The sequence below is a fragment of the Scyliorhinus canicula genome, chromosome 11 (genome assembly GCF_902713615.1).
Source record: "Scyliorhinus canicula chromosome 11, sScyCan1.1, whole genome shotgun sequence".
In the NCBI taxonomy this organism is placed as follows: Eukaryota; Metazoa; Chordata; class Chondrichthyes; order Carcharhiniformes; family Scyliorhinidae; genus Scyliorhinus; species Scyliorhinus canicula.
Genome location: NC_052156.1, coordinates 57,507,799 through 57,525,946, shown reverse-complemented (window position 1 = coordinate 57,525,946; position 18,148 = coordinate 57,507,799). Strand labels below are relative to the sequence as shown.

Genomic DNA, 18,148 nt, shown 5'->3' with positions numbered 1-18,148 from the left:
TGTGGAGAGTATTAACTCCATGCAGGCGGGGAAGGCACTGGGTCCTAACGGATTCCCAGCGGAATTCTACAGAATATTCGTGACAGCACTGGCCCAGCACCTGTGAGAGATGGCCACTGACTCCCTTGGAAAGGGCACCCTGCTGCCGACACGAGCATAAACCTCAATCTCGCTTATTCCAAAGAAAGATAAAGACCCAACAGATTGCAGGTCCGACAGACCCATTTCGGTGCTAAACTTGGATGGGAAAATACTGACCAAGATCTTAGCCAGGAGACTGGAGGACTGCATATCACAGGTGGTAGCAGAAGACCAAACGGGCTTTGTCAAGGATAGACAGCTGACATTGAACATCAGGCTCCTGCTGTGAGTGATAATGACACCATCCAGGGAGAGAATACCTGAGGTGATCATCTCCCTGGATGCAGGAACGTCCTTCGACAGAGTCGAATGGAAGTACCTCATAGAGATCCTGAAGAGGTCTGGGTTTGGAGCAGTTTTCACCGCTGGGTAAAACTCCTGTACAGTGCTCCCATGGCGAGCATACAGACGAGCGTGCAGGGCAGCGCGGTAGCATTGTGGATAGCACAATGGCTTCACAACTCCAGGGTCCCAGGTTCGATTCCGGCTTGGGTCACTGTCTGTGTGGAGTCTTCACATCCTCCCCGTCTGTGCGTGGGTTTCCTCCGGGTGCTCCGGTTTCCTCCCACAGTCCAAAGATGTGCAGGTTAGGTGGATTGGCCATGATAAATTGCCCTTAGTGTCCAAAATTGCCCTTAGTGTTGGGTGGGGTTACTGGGTTATGGGGATAGGGTGGGTATGTTGACCTTGGGTAGGGTGCTCTTTCCAAGAGCCGGTGCAGACTCGATGGGCCGAATGGCCTCCTTCTGCACTGTAAATTCTATGAAAATACCACCAGCTCTAATTACTTCCAGCTGCACAGAGGCATAAGGCATGGATGCCAGTTGGCCCTGCTGCTGTTCGCCCTAGGGATCAAACTACTAGCGATCGTCCTCAGGGCGGCAATGAATTGGAAGGGGATCTGGAGAGGAGACAGTGAGCACAAAGTCTAGCTCCATGCGGTTGACCTGCTCCTCTACATCTCGCACCCACAAAGCAGCAGGAAGAGAATCATGACGCTCTTGAAAGAGTTTGAAGCCTTCGCTGGCAACAAATTCAACCTGAGCAAAAGTGAGATCTTCCCGGTGAACTCTCAAGGAGGAAGGGTGAGGGGGCAGAGCTGGAGAGACTGTCATTTAAACAGGTCTGACATAAATTCCGCTACCTGGCGATCCAAATCGCCCGTGACTGGACACAGATCCACAAATAGAACCTGACCAGCCTGGTGGAGGAAGTTTTTTTTTATAAATTTAGATTACCCAATTATTTTTTCCAATTAAGGGGCAATTTAGTGTGGCCACTCCACCTACTCTGCACATTTTTGGGTTGTGGGGGCGAAACCCACGCAGACACGGGGAGAATGTGCAAACTCCACACGGACAGTGACCCAGAGCCGGGATCGAACCTGGGACCTCAGCGCCGTGAGGCGGTTGTGCTAACCACTAGGCCACCGTGCTGCCCGTTGGTGGAGGAAGTTTAAAAAGGACCTGCTGAATAAAGGAGCCAGAAGTTGACTGGGTGCGAATGGAGGAAGGCTCCTGCATAGGCACCTCCTGAGTTCCCATCCCTATCGAATGAGCACTCAACGAGCCCAGTGGTGATAGCCACACTCTGGTCGTGGAACCAACAACGACAGCACCTTGGATTAATCAAAATATCTGTTACGGCCTTCATCTGCAACAACTTCAGGTTCGTGCCAACCATAATGGATGCCACCTTCAAAATGTGGAGACAGGACGGGGGACATTGACAGTTGGGGACTTGTACACAGACAGCAGATTGACAAATCTAGAGGAACTAACTGAGAAGTTCAGCTGATGGGGGGAAACGAGTTAAGGTACATGCAGGTCAAAAACTTCTTGATAGGGAAACAAAGACGTTCCCATGACCACCAGAACAATCCCTGTTGGAGGACCTACTGGAAGCGGACATCATATGGACGGGGAACTGTGGTGACCTGTATGGGTGGCTACTAGGAAGGGCGCACACACCACTGGATGAGACAAAGGAAAAGTGGGAGGAAGACCGAGGATTTGAAATAGGGTGGAGACTCTGGAGTGAAGCACTGCACAGGGTCAACTGCACTTCCATTTGCGCAAGGCTAAGTCTAATGCAGCTGAAAGTGGTACACAGAGCACATTTAACGAGAACCTGAATGAGCAGGTTCTTCCCAGAGGTGGAGGACAAATGTGAATTGGTGCCAACCATGCTCACATGTTCTGCCCCTGCCCCTGCCCCAGACTTGTCGGGTACTGGAGCCCAACCATGCCCAGCGCATAACAAAATACATGGCATCACTGCAACCCAATGGAACAGGACAAAAGAACAGATGAGGGAACAGGACACGTCAGACAACTTGAAGGGGAGGGTTGTCAGGAAGAAAAGGGGAAAGAGAGAAGCAGGGGACCCAGATGGAACTAAATGTCGACTGGAGAACGTAAAACAAGAAGCTGTAACCATTGTAAAGAGCAAAAGACAATCAGTGTAAATAATGGAAGACGACTAATCTATATGTATATTTTTGTTGTCGATGTATGTTCACGCTTCCCTTTGTTTTGTATATGAAAAACCTTTAGTAAAAACATTTTAAAAACATACGTGAGAGCCAGTAGTATGATTGGATTTCCAAAACAGCATTTGCAAAAAGGTTAAGGGTTCAGGGAATTGGGTGTAATATATTAGCAGAGATAGGCTGTTGGCTCTAGCGTGGACAGGGAACCATTGAGTAAAGATAAACATTTTCAAGTTGGCAGGCTGTAACTGGTGGGGTTATACAAGGATCTGTGCTAGGGCCTCAGTTCTGTATTATTGACTTGGATGAAAAGGCAAAGAGTTATGTAGTTTACTTTGCTGACAATACAAAGCTGGGAGGAGGACAGAAAAAGGTTGTAAAGAAATATAGACAGGTTAAATGATTTGGCAGCAAGGTGGCAGATAGAGTATATTTTGGGCAAGTTTGAGAGGATGCATACTGTGGAGAAATGTGAAATGGAGTATAATGTGGGGAGATGTTATATTCAGTTTGGTCGTACAAATCGAAAGTAGAATATTTTTCCAAGGCATCAAACTTGTAAATGTTGATGTTCACACAGACTTGGGTGGACTGGTACAAGGAACTCAAAGTTAGTATCCAGGAACAGCAAACAATTAGGAGCTAAATGGCATGTTGGCATTTATTGAAAGAGATTTGGAGTACAAGAACAAGCAAGTCTTGCTACAGTCAGATTGGGCTTTGGTGGATTGTCACCTGAAAAACTGTGCAAATTTGGTCTCCCTAGCGCGGCATTGTAGCACAGTAATTAGCACGGTTGCTTCACAGCTCCAGGGTCCCACGTTCTCCTCATGTCTGCATGGGTTTCCTCCGGGTGCTCCGGTTTCCTCCCACTGTCCAAAGATGTGCAGGTTAGATGGATTGGCTGTGCTAAATTGCCCTTAAGAGTCCAAAAATATTAGGTGTGGTTACTGGGTTATGGGGATAGGGTGGAGGTTGGGCTTAATTAGGGTGCAATTTCCAAGGGCCGGTGCAGACTTGATGGGCTGAATGGCCTCCTTCTGCACTGTAAATTCTATGATTCTATCTAAAGAAAGACATACTTGCTTTGGAGGCGGTACAGCAAATATGCACTTGATTGGTCTCTCAGATGAGAGGGTTGTCATATGATGAGGAACTGAGTAAATTAGGCATATGCTGTCTGGATTTTGAAAGACTGAGAGGTGATCCCATTAAATTGCACAAGTTTCAGAGGGTGCTTAACAAGATAGACATCAAGATGTTGTTTTCTCTGGTTGTGGTGCAATCTCAGAATAAGGGATCAATCATTTAGGACTGGGATGAGAAGTAATTTCTTCACTTGGAGAATTGTCAATTGTTACAATTGTCTTTCACGGGGGTGTGGATGGTTCATCCTTTTGCAGACCGAGGGATAGCTTCTTGGTGTCTCAGGTAATCAGTGGATATGGGGAGCAGGCTGGGAAGTGGAATTAATGCAGATGATCTTTAAATGGCAGAGCAGTTTCAAACGCTCTATGGTCCAGTCCTGCTTCTAATTCTTATGCTGGTGTACATTGAGTAGACAAAACATTGAAATCATAAGGATGTACTAACATTATAAAAAGAAAACTCTCAGGGTGGAACGGTGGTGCAGTGGTTAGCACTGCTGCATCACCGTGCCGAGGACCCAGGTTCGATCGCGGGCCCGGGTCACTGTCTGTGTGGAGTTTGCACACTCTTCCCGTGTCAGCGTGGGTCTCACCCCCACAATCGAAAAAGATGTGCAGGGTAGAAGAATTGGCCACACTAAATTGCCCCTTAATTGGAAAGAAAAAGAATTGGGTACTCTAAATTGTTTTTTAAAAAGTAAACTCTCTTGTGGATAAGAAATTCCTCATTCTGACATAACTGGAGCAGGCAAATCAAAGCTTTGTAGTTCAATGGTCGCCTTGTGTGGTAGAACGGCCCCTTTAACAGGGTGGACTCCACTGACCACGTGATCTGCTTGGGGCCAATCGTGTGGGAGTGCGCGAACATAGAGAGTTTGAGCAGGACCCCAGAGCCAAAGTGTGAAGACCTGTTGCATAGTGTTCTGTGCCTGTCACTTTACTGCCTTTGCGTTTCACCAATAAACCCCCTTTTGTTAACTGGAAGCCTCCAGTACATGGCTCAAGCCATCACACCTTGCTTTGGTAGACCACGCCTAATTTATTTCCATACTACTAATTACAGTAAGTCATCTGGCAAAAACCATGCAGTGTGGTTTTCTTGCAGTCTGACTTCAGGATAAAATTTCCCTCTGCTTTACTGGTGTAAGTAACGGGCGTAACAAATTGAAGCTTGTCATCTACATTCTGCACACCAGTTATCGGCACTGGGCAGGCAAACTGATGTAGAAATCCTTTGAAGATAAACATGTAGAGGATCCTATTGAGGTAGAATCATCCTGACTGAAACTGAAGGCGACCTCAGTGGAATCACAATATTTGACAGAATTGCACTTCTCTGCCTGCCAGTGAAATGGTTCAAAGGTTCACCAAATGAGTGTGCTGCAGCTAAGCTTGTAATCACAACAAGACTGTGGCTAGCATTCGTACTTCCCCTGTCCACACTACAAATCTGATGAACTAATTTTATAGCTGTTCTTTTAAAGAACTTAATCAAATAACCGAAACATCTTTTGTTTAATTCGTATTTATAACAAATTAAGGTACTTGAGATTGATTTTGTAAATAAATAATACTGCAGTTTCAATAGAAGAAGTTTTATTTCCATGTCATATAAAACAGTTTGACTATCAAGTGGATTGAAAATGGAGTATCTAAATTCACATTCCAATAAAGAAATCTGTGAGGGTTCTTTGTCTAAAGGCATACCTTTAAAGCTGTCATTTTTTTCCATCTCCCAACGGAAATGGCCTTTAAAGCAATTAAACGTCCCAAAGCACTTCACAGTGTTATAATTTTTTTTTAAATTTAGGAGTACCCAATTAATTTTTTACAATTAAGGGGAAATTTAGCGTGGCCAATCCACCTATCCTTGCACATCTTTGGGTTGTGGGGGCAAAACCCACACAAACACGGGGAGAATGTGCAAACTCCACGCAGACAGTGACCCAGAGCCGGGATCGAACCTGGGACCTCGGTGCCGTGAGGCTGTAATGCTAACCACTGCGCCACCGTGCTGCCTCAGTGTTATAAATGAGATACCAAGCCACATAACCCAATATAGAAGAGACGGCCAAATGCTTGGTCAAAGAGGTAGGTTTTAAGGAGCATCTTAAAGAAAGAATGAAATGGGGTCCAAGAGATTTATGGAGGAAATACGAGAGCTGAGGTCTAGACATCTAAACACACAGGTGGATAGCACTGTGGTTTTGCAACGTCAGAGTCCCAGATTCCCTGCTGAGTCACTGTCTCTGCGGAGTCTGCATGTTCTCCCTGTGCCTGCGTGGGTTTCCTCCGGGTGCTCCGGTTTCCTCCCACAATCCAAAGATGTGCAGGTTAGTTGGATTGGCCATGATAAACTGCCCTTAGTGACCAAAAAGGTTAGGAGGGGTAATTGGGTTACGGGGATAGGGTGGAAGTGAAGGTTTAAGTGGATCGGTGCAGACTCGACGGGCTGAACGGCCGCCTTCTGCACTGTATGTTCTATGACTATGACAGGCAACGTGGTGGAGAAATTAAAATTGAGGTGCTCAGAAGGCCAGAATCAGGTGAGCGCAGATATCTTCGAGGGTTGTGGGGCCGAAGAGGATTACAGAGATAGGGAAGTGCAAGGCCATGGAGGTATTTTAAAACAGAAACATCTAATTAGCACAGCAGTAATGTTACTAATTGAGTTGATAGTTTGTTTTGAATAAGCAAAACTTATTTGTAAAAAAAACATCAGCAAATTACTTAACTAACTATATTTCTTTTTTCAGTTATATGACTGTGGTGGAAGCTCTTCCTACCTATGGCATTCATTACTATGGAGTGAAGGTTTGTCATTAAATGTGAATGTATGGCACTGTGATTTCTTTTGTGCTCACAGTTTCTCATCAACAGTATAGTTTTATTTTGAAGAAAGCGTTTTTCATTTATTCATTCCTTACTGTGAACCTGTGGTTTTCTGTTCCTTCCATTCCATCACTATGGTTCCCCCCTCCCGAGATGGTAATTCCTCGTTTGATTTCTCTGCACTTAGAACATTTGATTTTTCTCAAGTTACCTATTTTTTTTCCCCCCTCCCTTGGCTCTGCTCCTTTTTGCAATAACACAAATTGGATTACCGCTCCCCAGACACTGGTAGTTCTTTCATACCTTAGAAAAGTAAGCATTCATATAGCCTGTTACCACCTTGGCATGTCACAGTATAATTGTCATTATAATATAAGGAAGTAGCCAATCTAGGTGTACATATGAGTTATTCAACGATACAAAGCATTGTAGTAATCCAATGTTCCCACAGTCATTTAACCAATCGTCATTGACAATATTTGGGATCAGGAGCCCCATCCCGATGAAGATGAGACTATGGAGGCGATTCTCCAATATGGAGCCCAAGTGTTCGAGCCAAGTGGGCCCCCCACAGGGGTCAGCACGGCGCTGGAGTGGTTCACGCCGCTCCAGCCTCCCTCCCTGCCGCCAAATGGGCACCGCGCCAACCTGCGCAGGCGCAGTTTTGCCGCACCAACCTGCGCATGCACAGGGGACTTCTTTAGCGCGCTGGCCCCAACTCAAAATGGCGTCGGTGTTCAGGGGCCGGCCGCGCCAGAAACTAGGTCCAGGAGGGGGAGGGCGGGGAGAGGCCGGCCCGCCAATTGGTGGGCCCCGATCACGGGCCAGACCCCACCGGAGCCCCCCCCCCCCAAACCATTCGCGCAGAGTTCCCGCTGGCAGCGGCCAGGGGTGAACGGTGCCGGCAGGATTCTTGTATCCGCATGGCCGCTCGGCCCATCCGGGCCAGAGAATCGGCAGCCTCGCCGGTTCCAGCGGCCTGCGGCGCACCAATTCTCCGCACCTCAGAGAATCGCGCGCCGATGTTGGGGTGTCATGGCACAGTTGTTTGTTTTCAAAGCGCGGGGCTCGGAGAATCTCCCTCCATAAGTAGCATCACCTCTGCTGTTCTGGTTAAAGTCAGCTTACACAATGCAGGTCAGGAGCTGAGGCTGGGACCTTTTTCTTTGAAGATTTGGCAACATGCTACCATGCATTGTTTATTTTATGTCAGGATAATTCCTAAAGTAGGCATTTGTAAAAATGAAACTGATCATAATCAAATAAACTTCCTCCAGTCCATGTTCCTTCGTGTGAACGCATAAAAATAACCAAAATTGTTTTTATATTGCTTGTGTTAAATGCTGTAAAGTGGAACCCTAAAGTCATCCTGACATGTTATTAACTGATCTATTTAAAAATAAATAGATTTTGCTGCAGAGCTATTATTCCTTTTAACCAACGTACTGAAATGTGTGGCATGTAGGTGTACTCTATCTCGAGTAGCAACAAATGCAGGATAATTACTGTCAACGTTGTAGTTGATGTAAAGTTCAACTAGTGTAGTAATTATGAAAAGAAAGGTGATGTAACTGAAATGGTGATAGGAATTGGTACAACCTTTTCAGACATTCTGAATAATGGTATGCTAAATCCTCAAAAATGAAATAACTTGTGAAATATTTTTATGGACTTTTTTTGATTGAAAGACAGATATTTGAGTGTTCCGTATTTTATTTGAAAAGAACATGGTATGCAATTACTGTATGTTCCAAAATAATTTTTACTTTACATGTTAATTGTTCACCCTCAATTTAATTAGCTGAAATAATCAACTAAATCTAAAATATGGTTTTAAACTAACAGTACAGTCCAGGATAGTATACTGAGACATAAGACGAAGTAAGGTTGAAGTCCCAACAGGTTTGTTTCACACTAGTTAGTTAATTCTGAACAGTTCTAAATTATAACCATATCCAATTATATTTTTGCTCTCTTGTACTCATGAAAACAAAATTTTGTGTGCTCCTTTTTTTGTCTGGTCTGACTGGAACTCACCTCTGCACAATATCAAAAAGCCGGCCTAAAACAAGCCAATTTATCTGCCTATTTGTGGAATGGCCGAGGATTTAAGTTCTAAGTGTTTCCTTGGGTATATTTTGGATTTATTGATTGATACTACCTGGCTTATTGTAGGAAGTACAGACTGAGATCATTAGAGCTATGAGCTACTGAATTCAAATTCATGTATGTTGCATTATGTATCCTGTAAGTTGACTCATGATTTAAAACACTAATTATCAATATTTAAATATGCACTTCCACTTCACAATTTGTTTGTGCAACACCCAAACTTTAGGGAGGGGAAAAGTTACCAAGAATATTGGAATAAATAGCACCGATTCGTTAATAGCTTTCTGTAATGTTTCAGTTGGCTAGAAAATATTTATTGTATAATGAGCTATAAATGCAACGTTTTCAGGTCAAACCAAAATTGGAGAATTGGAAAAATGAAACCAAACAGCATCTACTTGCTTTTGGAGCCAAAAGATTCGGTGCACTGAAGTTTTCATAGGTTTTGAAGTATTTACAAAAATATTAAAGTGTGACCAGAGTTTTGATGTGAATACAAAACAATTGATTTGTTAGAAAGTGACTGAGTAACTACAATGGGAGGTGGGGGTGTAGTGGTATTGTCACTGGACTCGTAAACCAGAGACCCAGGGTAATGCTCTGGGGACCCAGATTCAAATCTGCAGATAGTGAAATTTGAATTCAATAAAAATCTGGAATTAAAAGTCTAATGACTATTACAAACCATTGTCGATTGTTGTAAAAACCCATCTGGTTCACTAATGTCCTTCACCTGGTCTGGCCCACATGTGATTCCAGATCTACAGCAACGTGGTTGACTCTTAACTGTCCCTCAAGGCAATTGGAGTTGGGCAATAAATGCTGGCTCAGCCTGCGACGCCCACGTCCCATAAACAAAGAATAAAAAACAAATTCAAGTACTCACTTTATGTCAAGTATTCCCAGTTCAAGCTTTGCACAGCCAGATGCAGTCACAATTCCTCTACTCGGCCCCAAAAGTAGTGCCCTTGATTAGGTCCATGGCCATTAGCAGCTGGTTAAAACTACCAAAATAATTTGATTTAGACCCCTTGTAGAGAAGACTTTGATCTCCTTACTCTAGTTTGGTTGGAAATGCACTGCTCCTTCCTCAGGTGAAGGAATTATGCCTAATGGCTTATTTAGTGTCATTCAGTACCTGACAATTTCCATGGGGGTGAGAATAAGGTGGGACACATTTCGCATTTGTGCATTTTATGGAGGCATCTTGCCACTCAAACGGGATTTTGGTAGCGTTGGAGAATGAAACCCAAAGTGTGCAGATTCACCAAAGGAGCAGTGCTCCAAAAGCTAGTGATTTGAAACAAACCTGTTGGACTTTAACCTGGTGTTGTAAGACTTCTTACTGTGCTCACCCCAGTCCAACACCGGCATCTCCATATCATTTTATATTCAAGCTTTGGCTGTGATAACAGTGACCTCTGACGTGTATATCAGTACAAGGAAAGCATCTGTTTAAAATGACTGAGCAAAATCTACTGTTGAGTTCCGTAGACAAGTGATTTGATAAGCTATTCAAAACCAAATATCAAAATGTTAGTCATTTAGTTTTACCTTCCAGGATAAGCAAGGAATTCCCTGGTGGCTTGGAATTGGTTGTAAAGGAATTGGACAATACGACTTTCATGATAAAGTCAAACCCAGAAAGGTAAAAAATTTATTGTTTCACCCTCAAGCGCACAAATGTTTGTTAAGGAAAGAAAGTCTAAAGATAATTTAATTGAAGTTAAATGATTTTAAAAGCCTTTGTTCTCAACATTAGATGGATTTGAAAAATAAAAGCGCCAGGTAAACTGTTTTTCAGTGAAACACATGATGTATATTATGTTGTGAAAACAATTCAAGATGAAATGATGTAATGTTCAACTCAGGAAAGAAGATATATTTCCTTTAAAATCAGACCACTTAATTTGTGCCATTATTTGACCTCTGAACCTGAATTCCAGAGAGGAAAGCGAAACATTGTTCCTGATCATAGGACAGTAACCTACATTGCAACTATGTAGAACCCACTACACCAGCACCTTCATCTTTGTATTTAAATTCCTTCATGGTCCTGTTCCTTGCTTTTTCCTGTATTCTTCTGCAGCCCTTTGATCTTATACCTGAAACCTACTGTTCTGTCAACTCTATCCTTTTGTGCATCTTCACCCTACACTCTGGAACCTACTGTAAACCCTTGACTTCCTTAAAAAATCAACCACTTTGCGTCCATTTCTGATTCTGCTATGGTGAAGAACCTTGGACATTTTTCGAAGTTAAAAGTTATTATGTAATTGCATCTTGTTGTTTGTGGAAATGTGAGGAGCAGGGGCGAAGAACTGTGTTACCAAACAACAGTAGCATTCATATTTAGTTGTTTAGGAAAGAATTTTCAATCTTTTTTCCTTTTCAATATCCATTTCTAGTGCTCAGTCAGCTCTGCGCAGATGAGTGGCAGTAAAACTACTTCACAACTGTACAAAAAAGAGTGGAAGCTGCAGTTACGTAGATGATCTCAGCTTTTTCTTTTGTTGCCTGTGTTTTCAGGATTAGTTGAGTTTGCAGTTATAATACACCACAGCAGCACTGTAATGTTTCCATCCATTTGAAGATTAGTTCCAGTCACGATTTCTCAGCTCTTCAGCCACATTGATAGAAGTTCCACATTATAAGTGGACTTCAGTCTTTTCCTGGTGTTACGTTACATGCTGTTATATAGAATTTTAAAATGCCACTTAAACATTTTCATGAAGCATGTTGAGTGACTTTTTATGTGTGGGATTCATGGTGCAGAAACATTAAAGTACTTTGTTCCCAGATCAAAAGATCAGCAAGAATGTAATTATGGAATCTGCTGTAACAATGGAGAGCTTTCACAACGTTTGTTCATATTAAAATAAAATAAGACTGGGGCTCTGGATTAGGAAGGCAAAGAAACCGTTGCCTTGGCAATCTGGGAATTACTGGTGAGCTTTCCTTGGGCAATCCCAATTTACTATATTTGTATAGTTAATTGAAGGTAATGAGACAAGATTCTAATATAAGCTAATCAATTCAGAAATGTGAAGCGATATAATTGAGTAAACAACATTGTGCCGAAAGAAGGGCTGAAAGCTCATTCAGTGCAATAACGGGGTGAATATATGTTGTTTTAGGGCAAGTTGTGATTTTCAAAATTACATTCATAATCATGTTTTGATTAATTCAACTGAAGATTTAAGTGTGTTACCTTTTGAATTGTCATTCTGGACATGCTAATTATGAGCTAAAGGCTTATTTAGTGTCATTCGGTACCTGACAATTCCCATTTCCATGGGAGCGGGAATAAGGTGGGGCATATTTTGCACTTGTGCATTTTATGGAGGCATCTGGCGGGATTTTGGTAGTCTTGGAACATGAAACCCAAAGTGTGCAGATTAGCCTGGGACGAGCAGGTTTAAACTTTAAAGATTTGTTTGGAAAGCCACGGTACCCTTTTGGAAAGGTACGGTACCCCTTTGGACCTGGGCCTGGGCAACTTTGGGAGCAGTCAGGTGCCCATTGGGGGAGGTCAAGTATCCTTTGTAATTGTTAAAATGAATGTGCATAAAATGTACTTAAATTCATTAATTATCAAGTTCATTGGAACCTTTCTTTCATTCGTGGGGTGTGGGTGTCACTGACCTACATGTTTGGTGCATCCCCCAGCCCCATTTTGTTATCTTTTCCAGACTCAACAATCTTAAACATATGCCCTCCTCTTATTAAGGCCTCTTCAGCACCACTGATTTTGATCACTTTCCCCCATTGGTGGCTGTGGGCTGTAAGTTCTAAGGTTCCATTCCTAAACCTCTCCATATCTCTATCTTTCTCTCCCTTTAAGACGCTCTTTGAAACTTGCATCTTTTACCAAGCTTTCAGCCTTCTACCATAATATCTCTTCGGTGTCAGGTTTCGTTCAATAATGTTCCTGTTATCTGCCTTGGATCATTTTACTACTTTAAAGGCATCATATGAATAAAAGTTACTAGATAGGAAGATATAGCACAAGATCCACTTGTGCTATATTAGATATATAGCACAAGTGGCTAGCACTGTGGCTTCACAGCGCCAGGGTCCCAGCTTCGATTCCCCACTGGGTCACTGTCTGTGCGGAGTCTGCACATTCTCCCCGTGTCTGCGTGGGTTTCCTCCGGGTGCTCCGGTTCCCTCCCACAGACCAAAGACGTGCAGGTTAGGTGGATTGGCCATGATAAATTGCCCGTAGTGTCCAAAAAGGTTAGGAGGGGTTATTGGGCTGCGGGGATAGGGTGGAAGTGAGGGCTTAATGTGGGTCGGTGCAGACTCAATGGGCCGAATGCCCTCCTTCTGCACTGTATGTTCCATGTTCTAAGAGGTACCAAAAAAATTAATTGTGCCTTTAAAAAAGCTAATCAGACTTTTGGTGACGGCGGGCGGGAGGCAGCCGTACGTTGCAGGTCTTCTGCTCGGGAATAGAATTTTCGGGGTTTTAATGCCCGGTCCCAGGGGCAACGGATGCTGAAAAAGTTGTAGGAAGACACAACTTCCTACGAATGTTTTCGAAAAAGAACAGCCGTGATAAAGGGGGCTAATGAAAGTCCACCGGTGAGTGGAAAAATTGGCACGGGAACTGTAAGGAAAGCAGAGGCTGGGGCTCCGGGGGAGGCCGCATTGCTCACGGCAGAAGGAATGGCCAAGGTGATGGCCGTGGAACTTAAAAACAGTTCACAAAGCACATGGAAGCGATGAAGAAGGAGATGGGGGCGGTATTGAAAGTGCTGGTGGAGGAGGCGATTGCCCCGGTGAGGGCGGCGGTATCGAGCACAGCGGCGGAGTTGCGGGAGCAAGGTGAGACACTGAAGGAAGTGGAAGAGGCATTATCGCAACACAGTGATCAACTTACCTCTATGGGGAAGGAGCTGCGGAGGATGATACAGACCAACAAGGGTCTGCGAGCCAAAATGGAAGACCTGGAAAACTGATCCAGGTGGCAGAGTCTGAGGATCGTGTGTCTGCTCGAAGAGGTGGAAGGCCCGAGGCCGACGGAGTATTTTACCACGATTTTCCGGCGCTATTGGGGGAGGGGGATGATCCCTCTCGATACGAACTGGATCGGGTTCATAGGTCGTCGAGGCGTATACCAAAGGCGAGTGAGTCGCCAAGAGTAGTGACTGTTTCCGTAGGTACAGCGTGAAGAAGAAGGTCCTGTGCTGGGCAAAGCAGAAGTGGGTGGTGCAGTGGACTAGAGCTGATATATGCATATACCAGGACTTTACGGTAGAATTGGCAAGGAGGTGGGCGGCCTTCGGCTGGGTGAAGAAGGCACTGTACAACAGCAAGGTGCAGTGTGGCATCGTGTATCCAGCTAAGTTGAGGGTGACCTACAAATCCAAGAACTTTTATTTTGGGATGATGGAAGTGGCGGAGGGGTTTGCGAAGGCAGAAGGACTGTGGCAGAATTGAGAAATGGGACTGAGAACGGGACTTGTACTGATGTAGCCTCATGTAACTTTATTTTTTCACTGCGTGTTGGTGTATGTACTAAATGAGTCAACGCTGTATATTTGTACAAGGGAAGAGTTGCGATTTTCATTTGCAATAATGGTTCTTTGGGGCTTGGGTGTGTATGCTGGGGTTGTGTGTTAAAGGGGATTTCTTTGTTTCCCTGGGACCGGGCAGGGTGAAGGAGACCAGGGCGGGGGCCTCCATGCTTGCTTTTTTAAGCCGGCCAGTGAACGGGAGTGAGGTGGGGGGGAGGGGCTTCGACCATCTGAGCCTGGTAGAACAGGTTTCGATGAGTCTAGCCAGGGTGAAAAGTTGGGAGAAGGAACTGATGCGGGGGGGGAGGAGTTTACAAGAGGAAGGGGAGGAATCTGTGTAAGTGTGTGGGGCTACAATTCATTCACAGTACACCTGCGGTGATTGGATAGTTTTGAATATTGGGGGGGGGGGGGGTGTTGAGGGTGCACTACATATGTTAATGGTGACCCTGGGCGATTCCTGATTCCTTTTTCTTTTCTTTTTCTTCGGAGGGTTCTTTTTATTTGATGCTTATATTGTCATGCGGGTCGTTGTTTGGAGGTTGGTGGGAGGATTGTATTTTTTACCATTTACTGTTTGTTGGTGGGGTGTAACTTTTGAAGAAAATGTGAAAAAGGAGAATAAAAATTTTTGTTTAAAAAACGGCTAATCAGAAAAGCCAACGGCTTAATTTGTGATTTTTTTTTTGGTCGCTTTCCTTATCTAACAAGGGGCTCAGATTCATCCATATCCATATAGGCATGAGATGTGCTGGATGTTCTTTCGATATAAAATGATTAATTTTACAATAGTAGAAGTGTTTAGAGAACCATGTTCTTACATTAGAAAAAATGATTATCATGAAAAATAAGCTTTCAATGGAATTGGATTAAAATAATTTTACTACTTTAGATCAGAAAAGAAAATTTGAATTTTACAATTGACAAAAACTATTGTTCTTGCAAAGAATTATAGCAGTGTTACTTGGAAGTAAAATGTATGAATCGAAGCTTCATGTTCCATTATATAATATAATATAATATAATCACAGCGACTCGCATCTTTGAAGAAGGGAGTGTCTTTGAAGGAAATTATACATCCACGCAAAAGTTCAAAGTACATGAATATGATTCATTCCATTACTGATAAAGTTCAATATTTTGATTAAGTTGCTGCTATAAATCTCATAAAATATTTGAAGGAATAGAGAAACCTAGAACGGGGTTAAGAGTCGTAAAGCAACAGACCACCAAGGTTGAAAACAGTAGGCCAGAAGACCAAAGTCTAAAAAAAGCGACACTGTCTCTGGGTTGTGTAAACATGGGAAGGAAAATCTAAGGAATTTGAGATCCCAGAGAAGAATGATTGCAGTAAATCTTAATTTCACCAGCATAGGTGAGGTGACGAGGATGATCATGTATGGCAGTATTTTTGGAATTGGGAAACATGAGCAGAAAACACTGGAAATAAAATCACCATCTTATGATATTTATAAAGTGGACAGTAAAAACCAAGTTGGAACAAAAAGAAATAGATTTGACAGCAATTCTTAAGACCAGGGTAGCCTATGGGTTTTCTTGTACCTTGTCCAGGATTCAGGATTGTGAGACTCGTGACAGAAAAACTTCCCCAAATATGGGAACAATGTTCAACTCGTTAACAAATTTGAACTTCATCAATAGAAGGGAAAGTAGTTAATGCAAAAGAAAAAAATGAGTTTCTTGTAATCTAATTTAGCAGTGGAGAACATCCTGGAGTTTAATTTAAGGTCCTGTGGTGTTCTTTGTGATGCTGTTTTCAGAATGGATGTCGTAGTGTTCATAAAGACCACAGAAGCTAAGTTTACACTTATTTACACTACTTCAATTAGGTTCAACCACTTAGTCCTATAGTAAACAATAATTATAGTAATCTACACGCTACTAACACTAGTCTCTACCCTCTAACTCTACTCTATCCTCTCTGGATCTCTCCTATGCACTCTACTCCAGCCTTCACTCTCTCTTCCAGAAGTCTGAGACTTCATTCACCTGAGGAAGGAGCAGTGCTCCGAAAGCTAGTGTTTGAAACAAACATGTTGGACTTTAACCTGGTGTTGTAAGACTTCTTACTGTGCTCACCCCAGTCCAATGCCGGCATCTCCACATCAGAAGTCTGAGTCAGTGCTTTACATTGTACTGCATCTAGCTCCATCTAGTGGTTAATTGTAACATGACATTAACTCTTTCAACACTGAACATTTCTATAATGTCACAGGTCCGTAGAGATAGACCAAGAAAATGTCAGTAGATGAAGAGTTAGGTATTCAGTCATCAAAAGGTAACTGATTGCAAGTTTTTGTAAATACTTTGATCCTGATTGTTTTGATGTGGCTTTAATATTCATTCGAGAGCCCTGCAGAATTGTATATGAATCGGGACCACAATGGAAAATAATCTCTTCTAATGACATCCAATTATTACATTCGGCAGTATGTGCAAGCAACAAAAGGAAATAGCCAGTGTAATTTCTTGATGACTTGATTTTACTCTTATTCTTTTTGTTGAATGTGGGGTCACTGACAAGGTCAGCTTTGTTGTCCATTCCTCAGTGCCCTTCAAGGTGGGGTGGAGAGTCACCTTCTTGAGCCACTAAAATACATCTGGCACCCACAATGCTGTTAGGAAGGAAGTTCCAGATTTTTGACCCAGTGACAGTAAAGGAATGAATATATAGTCCCATGTCAGGGTGGTGCATAGTAGAGTCCACATGCATCTGCTGCCATTGTCCTGGTGGCAGAGGTTGCAGGTTTGCAAGGTGTTGTCCAAGGATCCGTGGCAAGCTTCTTCAGTGCATCTTGCACATAATACACACCGGGGAAGTGAATTTTTAAAAAAAAATCTTTTTATTGGCTTTTCTCATATTTATAAACAGTTGTGTATATACATAACATTTTTCTTGCCCGTGCTAATTTACTTTATTTTACAGAGGTTTGTTTTGTCCTTCATTTAACTAACTCTATGCACATTTTGTTGCCCTCTGGATCGGTCTGTGATCCCCCCCCACCCCCCCCACCCCCCCGGCTTCAGCACCGGGGGAGTAAATTTTTGTTAGCCATGTTAACACTGTTCAGTCTGCAAGCATGACCACAAGCTCTTGGTGGCCTATCATTTTAAATTCTCAATCTTGCTCTCATACTAACATCTCTACCTTTAGATTGCTGTACTGTTCCAGCGAAGCTCAAAGTATGCTTGAGCGACAACACCTCATCAAGGCAATTTACAGCCTTCAGGACTCAACACTTGAGTTCAATAATTTTAGATCTCAACTCCATTTTATTTCTTTATCTTTGTATGTTTCAGTTTTTCCCTCTTGTTTTTCCTTATCTTTACTTTCAGACAGTAGCCTGCCTGCTCTCAGAACATCTTTTGTTTCTTTATTTCCTTGGGCCTTATGACCACCCCCCCCCCCCCCCCCCTCAAAACCTGTTGCATCTCTAACTTTTCCCACTTCTGATGAAAGGTTCTTGACTGGGAGGGTTATCTCTGTTTCTTACCATAGACGCTGTCTGACCTGATGAGTGTTTCCATAATATTCTCTTTTTATTTCTGATTTCCAGCAATTGCAGTATTCAACTTTTAAGTCAACTTTGTTGTTGTGCTTCCCTTGCCTTTCCCTGTGTTTTTGTTATTCACCAATCCACCCCACCCTGCTGCTACTAGCCAAATGGGCATCATGCATTCAAGTTCTCTGCACATGCCTCACACCCAGCAATTAAACCCACCAATGGGCAATCCCCATAAACTGACCTATCAAAACAATTTAGTGTTATTATTATAAAAGCTTACTTTTCTTGCAATTAAGTAAATTTGTATTCAACAACTTCAACCGATAATAGCGCTGACTTAAGTCTCCATTTCCCATTTCCCTGATTGAGATCAGG

The 18,148-nt window shown here is 43.1% G+C and overlaps 1 protein-coding gene across 4 annotated transcripts in view; it reads left to right on the top strand.

Moving 5' to 3' along the window:
• Nucleotides 1-18,148, top strand: part of LOC119973101 (FERM domain-containing protein 4B-like) — a 416,202-nt gene that overhangs the window by 336,171 nt on the left and 61,883 nt on the right. For all 4 annotated transcript variants that reach the window (XM_038810633.1, XM_038810631.1, XM_038810632.1 and 1 more), the window contains 2 exons: nucleotides 6,537-6,594; nucleotides 10,286-10,372. In XM_038810633.1, coding sequence (XP_038666561.1) covers nucleotides 6,537-6,594; nucleotides 10,286-10,372 — 145 coding nt within the window. The remainder of the gene's footprint in view (nucleotides 1-6,536; nucleotides 6,595-10,285; nucleotides 10,373-18,148) is intronic.